Raw genomic sequence first — 13,453 nt, forward strand, 5'->3', positions numbered from 1 at the left:
AGTGGGGGATGGTAGATGTGGTGGTGAAATATGAGAGTATGCCTCCCTCCCAGCATTACTGCCCTTGGACCAAGTCCATTACCAAAGACTTTTATATCATCACGTTTGCCTCTTTCCTCTTGGGCTGCGTCCTCCAGGAATTCTCTATTTATAACTTTGCTACAGAGGAGCTCAGACTCTGCACCATAGTCTACATTATCCCCAACACGTGTGCTTTTGATTCTTGTCTCCTCAGAATGCAAGGAAGGCAAGCCTCCCCTCTACTGGGGCTTCACATTTCCAGGTGTAATATCCTGTCTTGGGGACCCTAGGTCTCTAAAGAATTGCAGCAGCCACAGAGAACACAGACCATTGTAGAGACAGGTAGCAGAATTAGTACTGCCTCTCTGCTGAGTGGGTGACATTGAAGACCCAAGTCTGGAGGTTCCAGATCTTCCAGGAATCTCTTCCAGGAGATAAAGCTTAGAGAGCCCTGCTTCCTCTGAGCATTAACAAATGGGCACACCACCCTGAAGCCTGCTAAGGCCGGGACACAGAGGAAAGGGGTGAAGTTGTAGTGTGAGAATGAGGTCTGTCAGGCACTCTGGCCAGTAAGGTTATAGAACCTAATTTAATCCAAGACGAAGGACACATTTTTGGGGTCATCATTTATTTTGTTCATTATTATATCTCAGTGCCAACAGTGTCTGATGCTCAAGAATAATTATCAGATGATTGATTTGAATGAATTTTGTGTGGTGGATATGGTTCTTCCTGAAAGCATGGGTTTGATCACTTCTGAAAGCCCTTTCTAATCTACACAGTTCACAGGGTTACTGAGACAACCACTTGTGACCATTGTGAGTGACTAACAGGCTGATGGGACCTCATGGTTCATAGCACCATCTTCCCTTTTACTTCTGACTAGGTATCCAGACTGGAAAGGACCCTCCAATTAAGGTAGGTAGAATGACAGAGCAAGGCAGTAATAGGAAATAAAAATAATAATTAGAACTGACACACCTTGTATAGTGATTTGGCCTGAAACAGGCTACCCTGAATCAAAAGGTCAACATGCCATCCCAAGGGCAGCAGTGACATCACTCCTTTGGGTTTCCGGTACCCAGAGAAATTTCCCTTCACACATGCTCACATATATTCTCACACAGTAGACCTGTGTCAGTGCTCACGTGGCCTTGCCCACACAGACACATACACATAGGAACACACGTGCCTCTCACTCAGATGTCACCTCTCTTCCCCTCAGTTAATCTCACACACAGAGAGACGCTGCCTTTCACACACGTGAAGCTACATTCACCTACGGTTTCCAACGTCTTGGCCTTAGTGTCTATTTCTTTCCTCAGCCGCCTGCTGCTTCCTTTTCTCCAACATTGCTCAGGTGGAGAGGATTTGGATAGAGCTTTGTGTTGAGGCTGAGATTGGAAAAAGCAGAGGAAAATGTGTGTTCCAGCTAGTGTAGACATGGAAGGGGGCGGCTGGTACCTACCTGTGTTCGGGTCAAACCACCGAGTCACCTGTGGAGAGGGCCTGGTTGCTAAACCTTTCTCAGGGCCTTGGAGTACACCTTTCCCACTTAATGCAGCTCAGATACTAATTGTTTTTTTCTTCATTAACGGGGTGGGTTTGAGGAAGTCAGCGGAGCGGACTTATGAGTAAAAGGGGTGGGAGGGCCCCCTGATAAGACCTTGAGAAGGGTAGTGTTAGCCCCAAACTACCATCTGCGGCCCCAGTATCTGGGCCACCCTTCCAGAAATGCATGCGCAGGGCTCCTGGAGAGCTGACCCCGGGAGGCCGCCCCAGGTCGCATTTGCAGAGGGAGGGCGGGAGCTCCCGCGGGGGGCTGGCACCAACACCAGAGTGCGGAGCCCCCAGAGGTCCTAGCGTGCCTCACGGGGCCTGCGGGTTGCTAAGTGGGTAGACAGGGAATGGGTGCTGCCTTCTCCGCGGAAATCCCTGGGCAGCGTTCCTTGGCGACTGGGAGGTGTGGAGGAGCAGCGACCCGGCCCTGGCGCGCGGCGCGCACGGCGCAAAGGCTTCGACTACCCGCCTGGGCGGCCACTGCGCGGGGCACAGCACCGGCCGGCGCCTCGGCGGGGACGGAAGGCGCGAGTGCGTGCGCGCGTGCGTGTGCGCCCCCGCCGGGCCTGGGCTCGGCTCGCTTGTGGGGACTGTGCCGCGCCGCCAGCTGCGCCCGCCACTCTCCCTTCGGCGTTACTAGGGGGGAGAGGCGACTCTTGCTGGGCCGCGGCGGAGGTGGCCCGCTACCCTCTGGCTAAATAAATCTATCAGCCAAAGCAGCCTCACTTCCCAGGCCCCTGCAGCCGCGGTCGGCCGGGGTCCTTCCGGCTCCATCCCCGCCCCTCCTGTCCTCGCCGGCCCCGCCCCCGCTTCTCCAGGCGCTCCGGCGCGCGCCTCGCTGCGCCTCTGCGCTCCGCTCGCCGCCCCCCCCCCCCCAACTCCTCGCCTGCTTTCCTTTCCCACCTTCCCCTCTGCTCCCCGGAGTGGGGCTGGCGGTGGCAGAAGACGCCGAGCCGTTCGGGAGGAAGTTCGGTCCTTGGACAACTCCCGTGCCAGGCCGCGGCGGGGCTCGCCGGCAACCTGTTCCTCCCTCGCCCGAGTGCTCGGCCGCCCGCCCGCTCCCGCCCTCGCCCCGGCGCAGCCGCGGATCGCTGTTGCATGCTGATCCGGGGAGGCGGCGGCGGCGGCGGCGAGCGCTCCGGCAGGATGCTAGCCCTCGGGCTCCGCTGCTCTCTGGAGGCTGCTCAACTTCTATCCCAAGCGCAGGAGCTTTGAAGTCGTGTGTCCCTCTCCGGTTGGATTGACTTCTTCTTTTGATATTTTGGGCGTTGCGGTTTGCGCAGGAACCTCAGTATCGCTCTTCCCCCTCCCTCTCTGTCAACCTTTGGATGCGTCTGTGCTGGCAGATTTAAAGACCCAAGTCTTGGCTGTGGAATTTCTTAGATGGACTTGCCGGGGCTGGCGTTATAAACCATGTCACCGTAACCCCGTACTTGTCTCTCTTTTTTTTTTTTTTAAGTTCTTTTGTTTTCGTTTTTCCCTTCCTCCCCACCCCCCACCCCCAATAAATCACCAAACTGTTACCTAGCGGGCCGGTGCCTGCCTCTCTTCTAGAACTAGGTGGTGCGTCTGCCAGAAGAGGAGCTATGTTTGAAGAGCAGCCTACTCCACCCCTCTCTTCTTCAGTCCCTGAATGCCACCACACACTGGCATTTTGAAAAAAAAATTGCCTCCAGAAACTGAGCACCCCCCAAGCTCTTCCCCCCCCCCCGTTCCCCCCCCCCCCTTGAGGAATGGATCTTCGCAGAGGTTGCATTTAGATTCAACAGTTCAGAGCGGCGGGGCTGCTTGCTGCCTCCTCTCTGAAGAGCTCGCGAGGCTCCCCGGAGGCGGTGGTCCCCGTGCTCGTCTGGATGCGGCTCTGAGTCTCCGTGTGTCTTTCTGCTTGTTGCTGTGTGCGGGTGTTCGGCCGCGATCACCTTTGTGTGTCTTCTGTCTGTTTAAACTTCAGGATGGCTCGCTTCGGGGAGGCGGTGGTCGGCAGGCCGGGGTCGGGCGATGGAGACTCGGACCAGAGCAGGAACCGGCAAGGAACCCCGGTGCCGGCCTCGGGGCCGGCGGCCGCCTACAAGCAGTCGAAAGCGCAGAGGGCGCGGACTATGGCTTTGTACAACCCCATTCCCGTCCGGCAGAACTGTTTCACCGTCAACAGATCCCTCTTCATCTTCGGAGAAGATAACATTGTCAGGAAATACGCCAAGAAGCTCATCGATTGGCCATATCCTTTCTTGCCCACCATAACTCCCCTCTCTCCCTTTGCATTTCTTCCCCTAAGGGGGGAAATCTAGCGTGGAATGTATCCCCCATCCCCTTGCTGGTGCCAAGTTGCCCATTTGCTGGAGTGCACTCTACTTCGGTGCACCTGAGGGGCAGGCTTGGTGTCTGTAGAGACCAGTGTGGGCACTAGTGCTTTTCAAGGTAAGACTTGGTTTTTGATTTTTCCTCTGTGGAAATCTCTGGCGTCCCCGGGTGCATGGTGTTGCTGTATCTGCCCCTTTCTGGGCTGGGCTTTGTCTGATTTTTCAGACCCCCTCAGGCCCTTCACAGAGAATGGATTGCCCCAAATCTCAGGGTTTTCTTTCATACTCACTCCCCTTTTCCTCCCTCAAAGCCACCCCCTCTGTCCCCATCCCCACCAGCTGGAAAGACACCTGCACTATCTGCTTGTGAGGAAGTCCAGGCTCCCTGAGCGGATTTATCATTTCAGAAGCTTCAAGAGTCTGGGCCAAAACCCTGTAGACAAATAGACAAATGGACAAATAAAACAGCCATTTGGCTAGGGATCCAGCTAACTCTGGGGACTGAGTTTAAGTTCCACCGAGAGTGGAGTAAATGAATGTGTCAGCGCAGGCAATCTCTAATGATACAGCCCAGACAGCTCAGAGTGGAGTTTTCTTTTCAGCCAAAGAAGAACAGCTCATCAGAGCCCCGTCCTGCCCTTAGTCCTGGGTTGGGTACTTCTGCCTCTCAATGTTTGACTCAGCTGAGTCCTCTCCTTGTGCCCAAGATTCAGGTTGATCTGCTGGGCCTGAATTCACCAGCTGAGCCCAGAGATGTGCAAGGCGTCTGTCTCTTCCTACCCCCAAAAGAACTGCTCTCCACAAAGAGCTTGTGGGGGTGTCTCTGATGGTGGCGGTTTCAGGGTGAACAGGCATGGAAGGAGCTTCTTTGCAGGTTTAATTAAGTGCACCAAAATACAGGCTCCTGATTAGGCATCTCACTGCCTTGTTCATCACTAAGAATTTGGGCATCTGGCAAGGTCTTTAGGAACGGGTTTGGTGGGGAGGGTACTTAGTAGGAAGCAAGCCAGTGGCGTGGCTTTAAATGGGGGCGGGGGGAGGTAGGTTTGGAGACATGGGATTTTGATGCTTGTGGAAAGAGATTTCTTGGGAAGGATGTACCTGCAAAGGAGGCCCCTAGTCTTCTCTGTCCTCCTCTCTCCCCACCCCCCACCCCCCAGGTGTGCAGTAGGGAGACAGCTGGAGATGCATGGGGTCTCTAGTATCAGTGAGGCACGGGGCTCACTCCCCCCAGGGCCTGGGCATCTCCCTACTACCCCCACCCCAGTCTTGGCCTTCCCCTCCTTTCTCCCTAGTTCCCTGCCTCAGCAGCACTGCGATTGGCTGGCGCATGGTGCTTCTAGGCAGCACCCCTCATTAGAAACGAAGGAGCATCTCTAAGCAGATATTCTTCCTGCTGCTGCTCAAATCCTCCCACAGCCACCCCTGGCTGGGCTTCCTCTCTCCTCCTCTCTGCACTCCCCTCCTCCTCCCACCCCCACAGAGTGCTTCGGGGCCATTCTGTGCTGAGTTAAACGTATCTAGGGGTGGGGATACTGAGGAGGAGGAAGGGTCCTGTCCCTGCAGTCCGCCTGCCCGGTGCGCAGCACAAAGCGGACAGATCTCATTGTGATGCCTGCTGCGGCAGCAAACACTCCTCTAGTCAGGTTTCTACGGATTTCTCCCACGGCGCTGCGCTCCCCTGTCCGCCTCTACAGTTCTCTAAAATTTCCTACCCTCCAGGTGCTGCTTTACTGTGCCCCTCTCTTAGGGTCGTATTTACTGAGGCACCCCTCGGTTTCCTGATGGTAGACAAAGCCATCCATCCACCCCGTGGGTGGCAAAGGGTGCCAGCAGCCATCTCTGGCACCTAGGACAGCGCCAGGGAAACTCCCCAGGGGTCCGTGGCTCAGGGATCAGCCCGGTTCAGCACCTCGGGCACTTCCAGCTGGGCCTGGTTTCGGGAGCTGGGAAATGAAGCACGGTTCCCATACCACGCGGTTGGCGCTTTTCACGTTTTCTCTTCCGCTGCAAAGACACCGCCTTTCTACCAGGCATTGCGAGCGCAAGGTACGACAGTGAATTTTACTCCGCCCTTTCCTTGTCTTTGGCCAGGATGGACCAAAGAGAGTCAAAGGAGAGAATGGGGAGTTGATTTCAGCATCATACTCTGCCTTGGCCAAGAGCCTGGTCCCAGTGGTCTCTTCTATCCAGATAGCTGGAAGTTTCGCAGTGGTTCTACAGCATGTAGGCTATTGTAACAGTGTTCAGAGAACATCTGCTAAGGTGTGTAGAGGAGCCTGGTTGGAAAATTTAAAATACACCGTATTATACACCATATTTGCTTTTTGTTTCCCCCCTCCTAGCTGTACGTGATTGTCTAATATATATTCCCTCTGGTGGTGACCGTGTGGAAACATTGCGCTTCTGTGCGTTCTGCGTTTTCTCCAATACTGCATCTGAAATGCCAGTCTCACTTTCCTTCCTACCTACACACTCTGCTGCTTCCTGAAATCGCTCCCTTTCTTCACTGTGAGCAGTGGTTACCAGTAAAACTTTGGAGCCAGGCTGTCTGCATTCAAATTCTCAGTTCCTTCACCAGCTCTGTGACCTTGAAAAGTTACTTCATTACTTTCTGACTCAGTTTCCTTATCTGTAAAATGAAGGTGATACTAATGAGTTACTGGGAGAATTTAATGAAGTAATAAGAGTCCAGTTTGTAGAACATTGCCTCATTACCCAGTAAACACTAGCTGTTATTTTAATGGGGTCCTTCAGAAATTTCAGCAAGCCTGAAGGTAGGGGTCTTAGTTCTAGATGAACTCACCTTCTAGATTTTGCCTCTCAAAGAGAGCGAAGAGCCAACAACTGAATCACCAGGGGCCTATTCCTGTTACACATTCAGGACCTTGAGCCTCACTTCAGATTTACTGAATCAGAATCTGCATTCTCATAAAATCCCCAGGTGGTTACTATGCACCTTAATGTCTGGGAAGTGCTTCTGTACTATTTGTAAGGGCCAGAATTTTTGGGAAAAGGAAGATTGTTCAGAAAATATGTTAAGACCTTCTCCTTTGAACTGACACATGAACATGTAACAACATGCTTGAGGACTTTGTGCACTATGTCTCTGAGACTGACACATCTTTTATGGGCTGCAGGAAGTCACTGCGGGGCTAGGAGGGAATGTGCGCTGTGTTAGCCTCTCTTCACACTGCCTGTTACCAGTTTTTAACAAATTGGCCTGAAAAGATCAGTTAAGTGAAAGGAATTATTGAGTTTATACTTATAGCATTCTCTGGCTTGAGCGGGTGGCTGGGGGTAATCTTTTCCAGTTATTGAATAGAGGAAGTCTAGTTCTTATGGAAAGAAATGCTCACAATAACCCTGATTTGGCTTGAAAGATGGTGGTTAAATTACAGCCCACTCTGAATGCGTTTCATTTTTCTTGGAAGCTACATCTGCATAGGGAGATAATTTTATTTTCTTATGACACTCTTTTATGCAATGGATACCATAACCTTTTTGAAAATGCTAATCTGATTTAAAATGTGATGTTACATTCTATATGATCCCTCCAATGTCTTTCTCGTTCATCTAATAGATGTAACAAAAGGATTCCCTTTTCCTCACGGAATCAGCTGCTCTGAGTGTCCTCCCACATCCACTGTGCCTCATGCTTATCAGCTCTGACCCTTCCATTCCCAGGCCTGGTTACTCTGTGAACACATACAGTGTCTCCCTCATGGTTTGTAAGATGCCCCACACTTGTTTGGAGTTTTTTAGGTCAGAGGATGAGAGGAGGAAATACATCTGACTTGGGGACTCTGTGTCATTGATGGGCAGTGGGAGATCCCCCCCACAACTGATAATGGGGGTCATCTCAGCAGGGGGACCCATGTTTCATGGAAGAGTGTACATGGCCAAAAGTAGGAAGATCAACTGTGTTTGCAGCTACTGAGATGTTGAAGCTCATTATAATGAGCTTGTAGATATTCAGCCATGATTTCTTGTTGCAGAGAATTTCACTGTAGCCTCAAAAGCCTCTGGCTCTGGGTCAGAAGTTATGTGCTTTATTATGGTAAATTTGCTGTTGTAAATTGTGCACTTACTTTGGAGGATTTGGGTGAGGATTACTAAAAGTGTTAGTGCCCACATCTCCCATTTTGACATAAACTTTTCTACTGTTCTGGTTGTCTATAAATATATAGCACCTTGCAGGATAGTAGACTGTAATCTTGGCAAGGATTTCAGGTTTGATGTAACGCTAATGGATCGTGAGTCAGAGTGCCTTGATTAGGGCGGAGGGTGGCAGCTAACAAGGACGAAGTCTGTAATTATATCCTATGATCACATAATGCAGAAGGGCTTCGCATCTTCTGTGTACCTGGGCAAGAAGCAGACAGTGAAGCAGACAGTGACTGTTACTGGCTCTGCGGCTGCTGGAGAAAGATCTTCATTTTCTGAGCCTCCCAGGATAATCTCCAAAGTGCCCATTGGCTTGGCCTTTCAAATGAGGTGTGGGTAATGTTTCCTCTGGAAAGCAGCCTCTGCCTTGTCGTGGGGACCAGTTGTCATTGGGAGGCAGCCTGGAGAGTGAGCTGGAGTGAAGGAGTTTGACAGAAATGAAATGACAGGAGGCTGGAGACAAAAATATCTTGGACGCGATAGTTTTGTCTGTTGGCTTGTATGTCCCGTGTCTCCGCTTCCCTCCACTTGCTTTCCCTGTAACAGGCGGAATGCACGCTATGAATTAAAGGTTCGAGGAGGGAAATAATGAGAACAGGTCTTTTTATCTTCTGAAAGATTCAGACTTTGGAATTTATTAGCTCCATCCAGAATTGCTGGACTCTTTTTAGCTGCTTTGTATAAAATGTAGGGTTTTCCCCCCTGCCTCAAACTCTGCTGCTTCCCCCTCTTTATGGGAGCATCTGTTTTCCTCCCGTCTTCATGTGCTTAGTTAAAATAAAATGGAGTCGAGATTCGCTAAGCTGTCAGAACTCCTGCAAACTCTTGACTCCTTGGGTTCCACCGGCAGCCAAGTGGCTTCCCTTTTGTCATCCTCAAGGCTCCCAGGAAGCTGCGGGTCTCCCAAAGCCCAGCCACGCAAGCCAGCTATCAGAGGCCACTCTGCTCATCTTATTTTGCTTATCGCTGACCACCCAGACGTGAAGGAGGGAACCTGGACATGACTGTAATGACTACCCTTTTAGTCAAAGAGAAAGACTTTCTCTTTCTGCTTGTCCGCTGTCCCTTTTTCATCTTTCTGTATTTCTCCCTCACGCATTTTTAGGTTCAGCCTTTGTGAATAATTCATTATATGTGTGGGTTTTCTCTAGGATTTTCAGAAAAGGAAGGTTATTTGTCTTCTTGGATACAGGCAAGGTCTCTTGCCGAGGACCAGCTTCACAGATGGACTTTTTCCTCTCCAGCCTCTGTTTTTGCAGTGGGACTAGGACACGAAGAAAGGCAGTGGGGGGGGGGGGGGAAGGGTTGGGAGAGCTCTCTTTCAACATACTTTCTCTTGCCGTTTTTGTAATGACTGCCTCCTACCCTGTTACATTTGGGTGCCCCATAAATATGTAGCTGCTCCCCTCCTCTATTCAGAGAACATGGTTAACTAGGAGATATTTATGTCCCCCAAGTACTTGTCACTCTGAATGCTCTTGTCATCCCAGGTCTTCATGCTAATAAATGGTGAGCCATAGAGCTCAGGAGGCTCCTGTAATTGTTTCTTTTCAAATTTCAATGAGACTTCACATAGGAATTTGGAGGGGTGAGCAGGCACTGAAATTAATGTGTACCACTCCCCATCCTCTATGTCATCAGCACCACTATGTGGCTTTTAAAGCAGTCCCGTTTGGGGGTGTCTGGGTAGCTCAGTCCGTTGAGCAGCTGACTTCAGCTCAGGTCATAATCTCTTGGTTCACGAGTTCAAGCCCCACATGGGGCTCTGTGCTGACAGCTCAGAGCCTAGAGCCTGTTCAGATTCTGTGTCTCCCCCTCTCTCTCTGCCCCTCCCCTGCTCGTGCTCTGTCTTTGTCTCTGTCTCTCTCTTCCCCCCCCCACTCAAAAAAAATAAACATTAAAAATTTTTTTAAAGCAGTCCCTATCAAGGAGGGATAAAAATGCCAGTGACCTGTGGCAACACTTCCCCTCCCATGCATTCTGGACCTGCACAGAGATGACTCGTGTGTGGGCTCACTAGCCTATTTCCAGCGTCGCTCTTACTTAAAGGCAGAAAGTACAGCACCGAGTTTTTAGGCTCCTTCAACCTGATGGTCCCTTATGTGTCAGTCCTCCTTTCAAGGGATGGCTGTGGTGTACTTTTGCAAGTAAGGAGCAGCCAGGACATGTGTCTTGAAGAAGGAGAAATGGGCCAGATTAAGGAGAATGGCACTGAATGCCTAAAAAGTGTGTTATCTAAGATACTCCCCACCCTGCCCCTGGCAGAGCAGTGGATACTTCTTAGGAGTGCCTTTTTTTTTTTAATTGCATGTTGAGTTTCAAATTTGTAGGGCTAGGCAGCTCCATTCTTATTTCTTCGGAATATTTAAAAAAAAAAGTCCATTTTTAAAGTGTGGGTTTAAAAATTCATCCTGACACAGGTGGGCAGGGCTTGGGACTGTGGCCCGGGCTAGGCTCCAGCTACAGGCGCCTGTGGTCCAGCCAGTGTAGGGCTTCAGGGAGAGGCTGTGCATGGTACCTGTACCAAGTGTGGTCTTTTTGCCTGTGGGTGGTTGGTGTGATTGCTGTTGCAACCTTGCATAATTTTGAAGCTATATATTTTTTTGCTGCATTTGTTCATGCTGCATTTGTGGTACATCTGTTCTTCCCATCCCTGGAGAATTTGGAAAGTCTGTGTCAGATGTGTGCCTTAGCTTTCTAAAGGCTTCTGTCATTAGAGCTGGGAGTGGAGTCTTTATATACCTCTCCCCTTTAGAGAAGGGATGAAGAGGATGTGGCTGACTGGTGGGTAACAGATGAGAGGGGAAAGGAAGAAATTCTCTAATCAATGTCAAAAACTGAGGCTTATAGTAATCAGACCCTGGTATAATTTCTGTGGCTGAGATGCCAAGCATTGTGTGTGCTTCTCACAGAGAAGAGGCTCTGAAAAGCAATGCAGGGAGGAAAATTAGTTCTCACAAGCCTTTCTCAACCTTCAACTTGGCATAGGTTTGAAGTGTTTCAAACTTTCTGTGTCTCTTTCTCAATTTCCACACCATTGTCTCATGGGGCTGGTCAGAGTCAAAGAGCATGAAATGGATTTTCAACAGTCACTCACCAGCATCCTGGCAATTTCCAGCTGTGTGCTGTTGGGAACTATTTTGCTACTATTCTGTCAGTGACTGTTCCTTCCAGGAGGTGACTTCTGTCAGCATCAAGACTAATTCCTCATTTTGTTTCTTTGTGGCAAAGTCATACATATGCACTGCCCGTATCATCTATGTCACTGGTTCTCTAGCTTGATGGGTCTCAGGATCCACTGAAGGCATTATTAAAATACCGATTTCTGGACCCTACTGCCAGAGTTTCAGATTCAGTAGGTCTGAAGTAGGGCCTGGGAATTTGCATTTGTCACAAGTCCCCAGGTGACACTGATGCTGCCGGCCTTGGAACTGTTCATTGAGAACCACAGCTTGATGCGGTTTCATTATCTGTCCTGCATTGCGTTTAGAGAAGACCAGTTTAATAAATCACTGAGGAGAGTCTTCCCCCCAAATTTCTCTCATATACCAAGTGGAAGCCTTTCCATTACCTTTGCGTTCAGATAGTGAGGCTTCAGGACTTCTCTGTCAAAATACAGATGGTCTTGGGAGCAGTGATATAGTAGCCTATACATGGCTTTAACACCTTATAACTGAAGGCAGGCTCTTCTGAGAACTGGCACCAGACATGCCCCTATTTAATTTCAGTACCTAATGCAAGACTGGCTCATGTCGAACATTTGGTAAAATTATGCCGGATGAGTTAATTAATTGGTTACTATTGGTTAACAGCAGGCATCAGTGAAGTATCTCTTAGGTGCCTAGTGTTGCGCTGACCTGTACCTGCAGGACCAGGTATGGCCCTAGTGTGGGGAGAGAAGGTTGCTAGGAGGTAGTGAAGGCACCGGATGGCTGGTGGGGTCATTACATAGGAATTTGGAGGTTGTATAGACAAACTTTTTTTACTTCATGATCTTGCTATCCACCACTTCAGTTTCTGTATTACCCAATAATGACTATGATAAAAAATGACACAGTATTTGTTACCTGGCATTTTATTATACAGAACTCTTTATTACTTGGTACAGAGATCTATAGTATAATAACAAGTGAGATTTGTTCCGATGGCTCCCAGGCACCACAAAATGCCATAGTGCTTCCTGGATATTACGAATGAAGCATTCATGACATTGTGTTCAACACTGTTTGAATGGTGTGTGCGCTTTGTTGTGTTCAGAGATTTTGCAAATTATAATCCATATTGATTATTTAAAGTAGCTATTTATCACTTTTTTGCTTAAATTAACCAAAGTGTTCTTCTCTAGCTACACCAGATAACAGAGGAATCCCTGCATTGTTCTAGAAATCAGTCCTTTAGGCTCTATAAATACTCTAGGACCTAGAGATGAATCCTGGTACAATTGACATATTGTCAGGTTGTGACATATTACAACAAAGTCCTAATTTTTTAAATGGATTCACTGTTCAGCAAGATTTGGATTCACGGGGCAAGTTCTCCAGCTGGTAAGCTGATATGACATCTGACTGGGTGTACTTGTCTCTGTAGGCTGTCATTGAAAATGAGCCATCGAGATTTCTGAGAGAGCTTCCAATGGGCATCTCATGAAGAGGTTGACAGATTCTCTTCTCTCTTCTTACCCCAACTTGACCGAATCATCCAACTTTAGTGGCTTGGGTTGTTTCAATGTCCTTTTATACTCGTCCCATCTCTTTTCTCCCTGAACAAGGTCAGGGGATGTTTGATTCGAAACTGCTTGGTTGCAGGTTGATGTCTTTAGATGCTCAGGTTATAGAACCATGGAGTCAGGAATGATCTGAATGGCTGTCTAGATGGCTCTTTGGAGAACTGGGACTGCCAAGTCCCACAGTATTCTGTTTATTTGCTTTCTATATTGGGGTCACAACTCTTATTGAACTCTGATTGGTGCTATGCACCTCTCTTCCCTGAAAGAAATACACATACAATTTGTATTCCATTTCAGGGAGTTCATGGATCACGATTTAGAAATGTGGACTCTGTTAAAAAAAAAATCCCACATTCTGGGATGTTGGGATGCTGGGCCATCAGGAATAGTGACTCTCAAACTAGCATCATATTCTTTAGATTCAAGTTAGGGCACCTGGGTGGCTCAGTTGGTTAGGCGTCCGACTTCAGCTCAGGTCATGATCTCACAGTTCGAGAGTTCAAGCCCCGCATTGGGCTCTGTGCTGAGAGCAGAGCCTGAAGCCTGCTTCGGATTCTGTGTTCCCCTCTCTCTCAGCCCCTCCCCTGCTCATACTGCCTCTGTCTCTGTCTCAAAAATAAACATTAAAAAATTTTAAAAAAGATTCAAATATGACAGGAACTCCATGTGAAGGATTTAC

At 49.2% G+C, this 13,453-nt stretch overlaps 1 protein-coding gene across 3 annotated transcripts in view; it reads left to right on the plus strand.

The window, feature by feature from the left end:
• The first annotated feature begins 3,532 nt into the window (after positions 1 to 3,532).
• Positions 3,533 to 13,453, plus strand: part of CACNA1E (calcium voltage-gated channel subunit alpha1 E) — a 313,512-nt gene continuing 303,591 nt past the window's right edge. For 2 of the 3 annotated variants that reach the window (XM_039249320.1, XM_039249321.1), the window contains exon 1: positions 3,534 to 3,799. In XM_039249320.1, coding sequence (XP_039105251.1) covers positions 3,534 to 3,799 — 266 coding nt within the window. Of the gene's footprint in view, positions 3,800 to 13,453 lie in introns of all 3 variants that reach the window. The other variant, XM_039249319.1, reaches the window with a different exon arrangement.

Source organism: Hyaena hyaena, unplaced genomic scaffold, assembly GCF_003009895.1.
Source record: "Hyaena hyaena isolate Hyena2069 unplaced genomic scaffold, ASM300989v1 scaffold_337, whole genome shotgun sequence".
NCBI classification, from domain to species: Eukaryota; Metazoa; Chordata; class Mammalia; order Carnivora; family Hyaenidae; genus Hyaena; species Hyaena hyaena.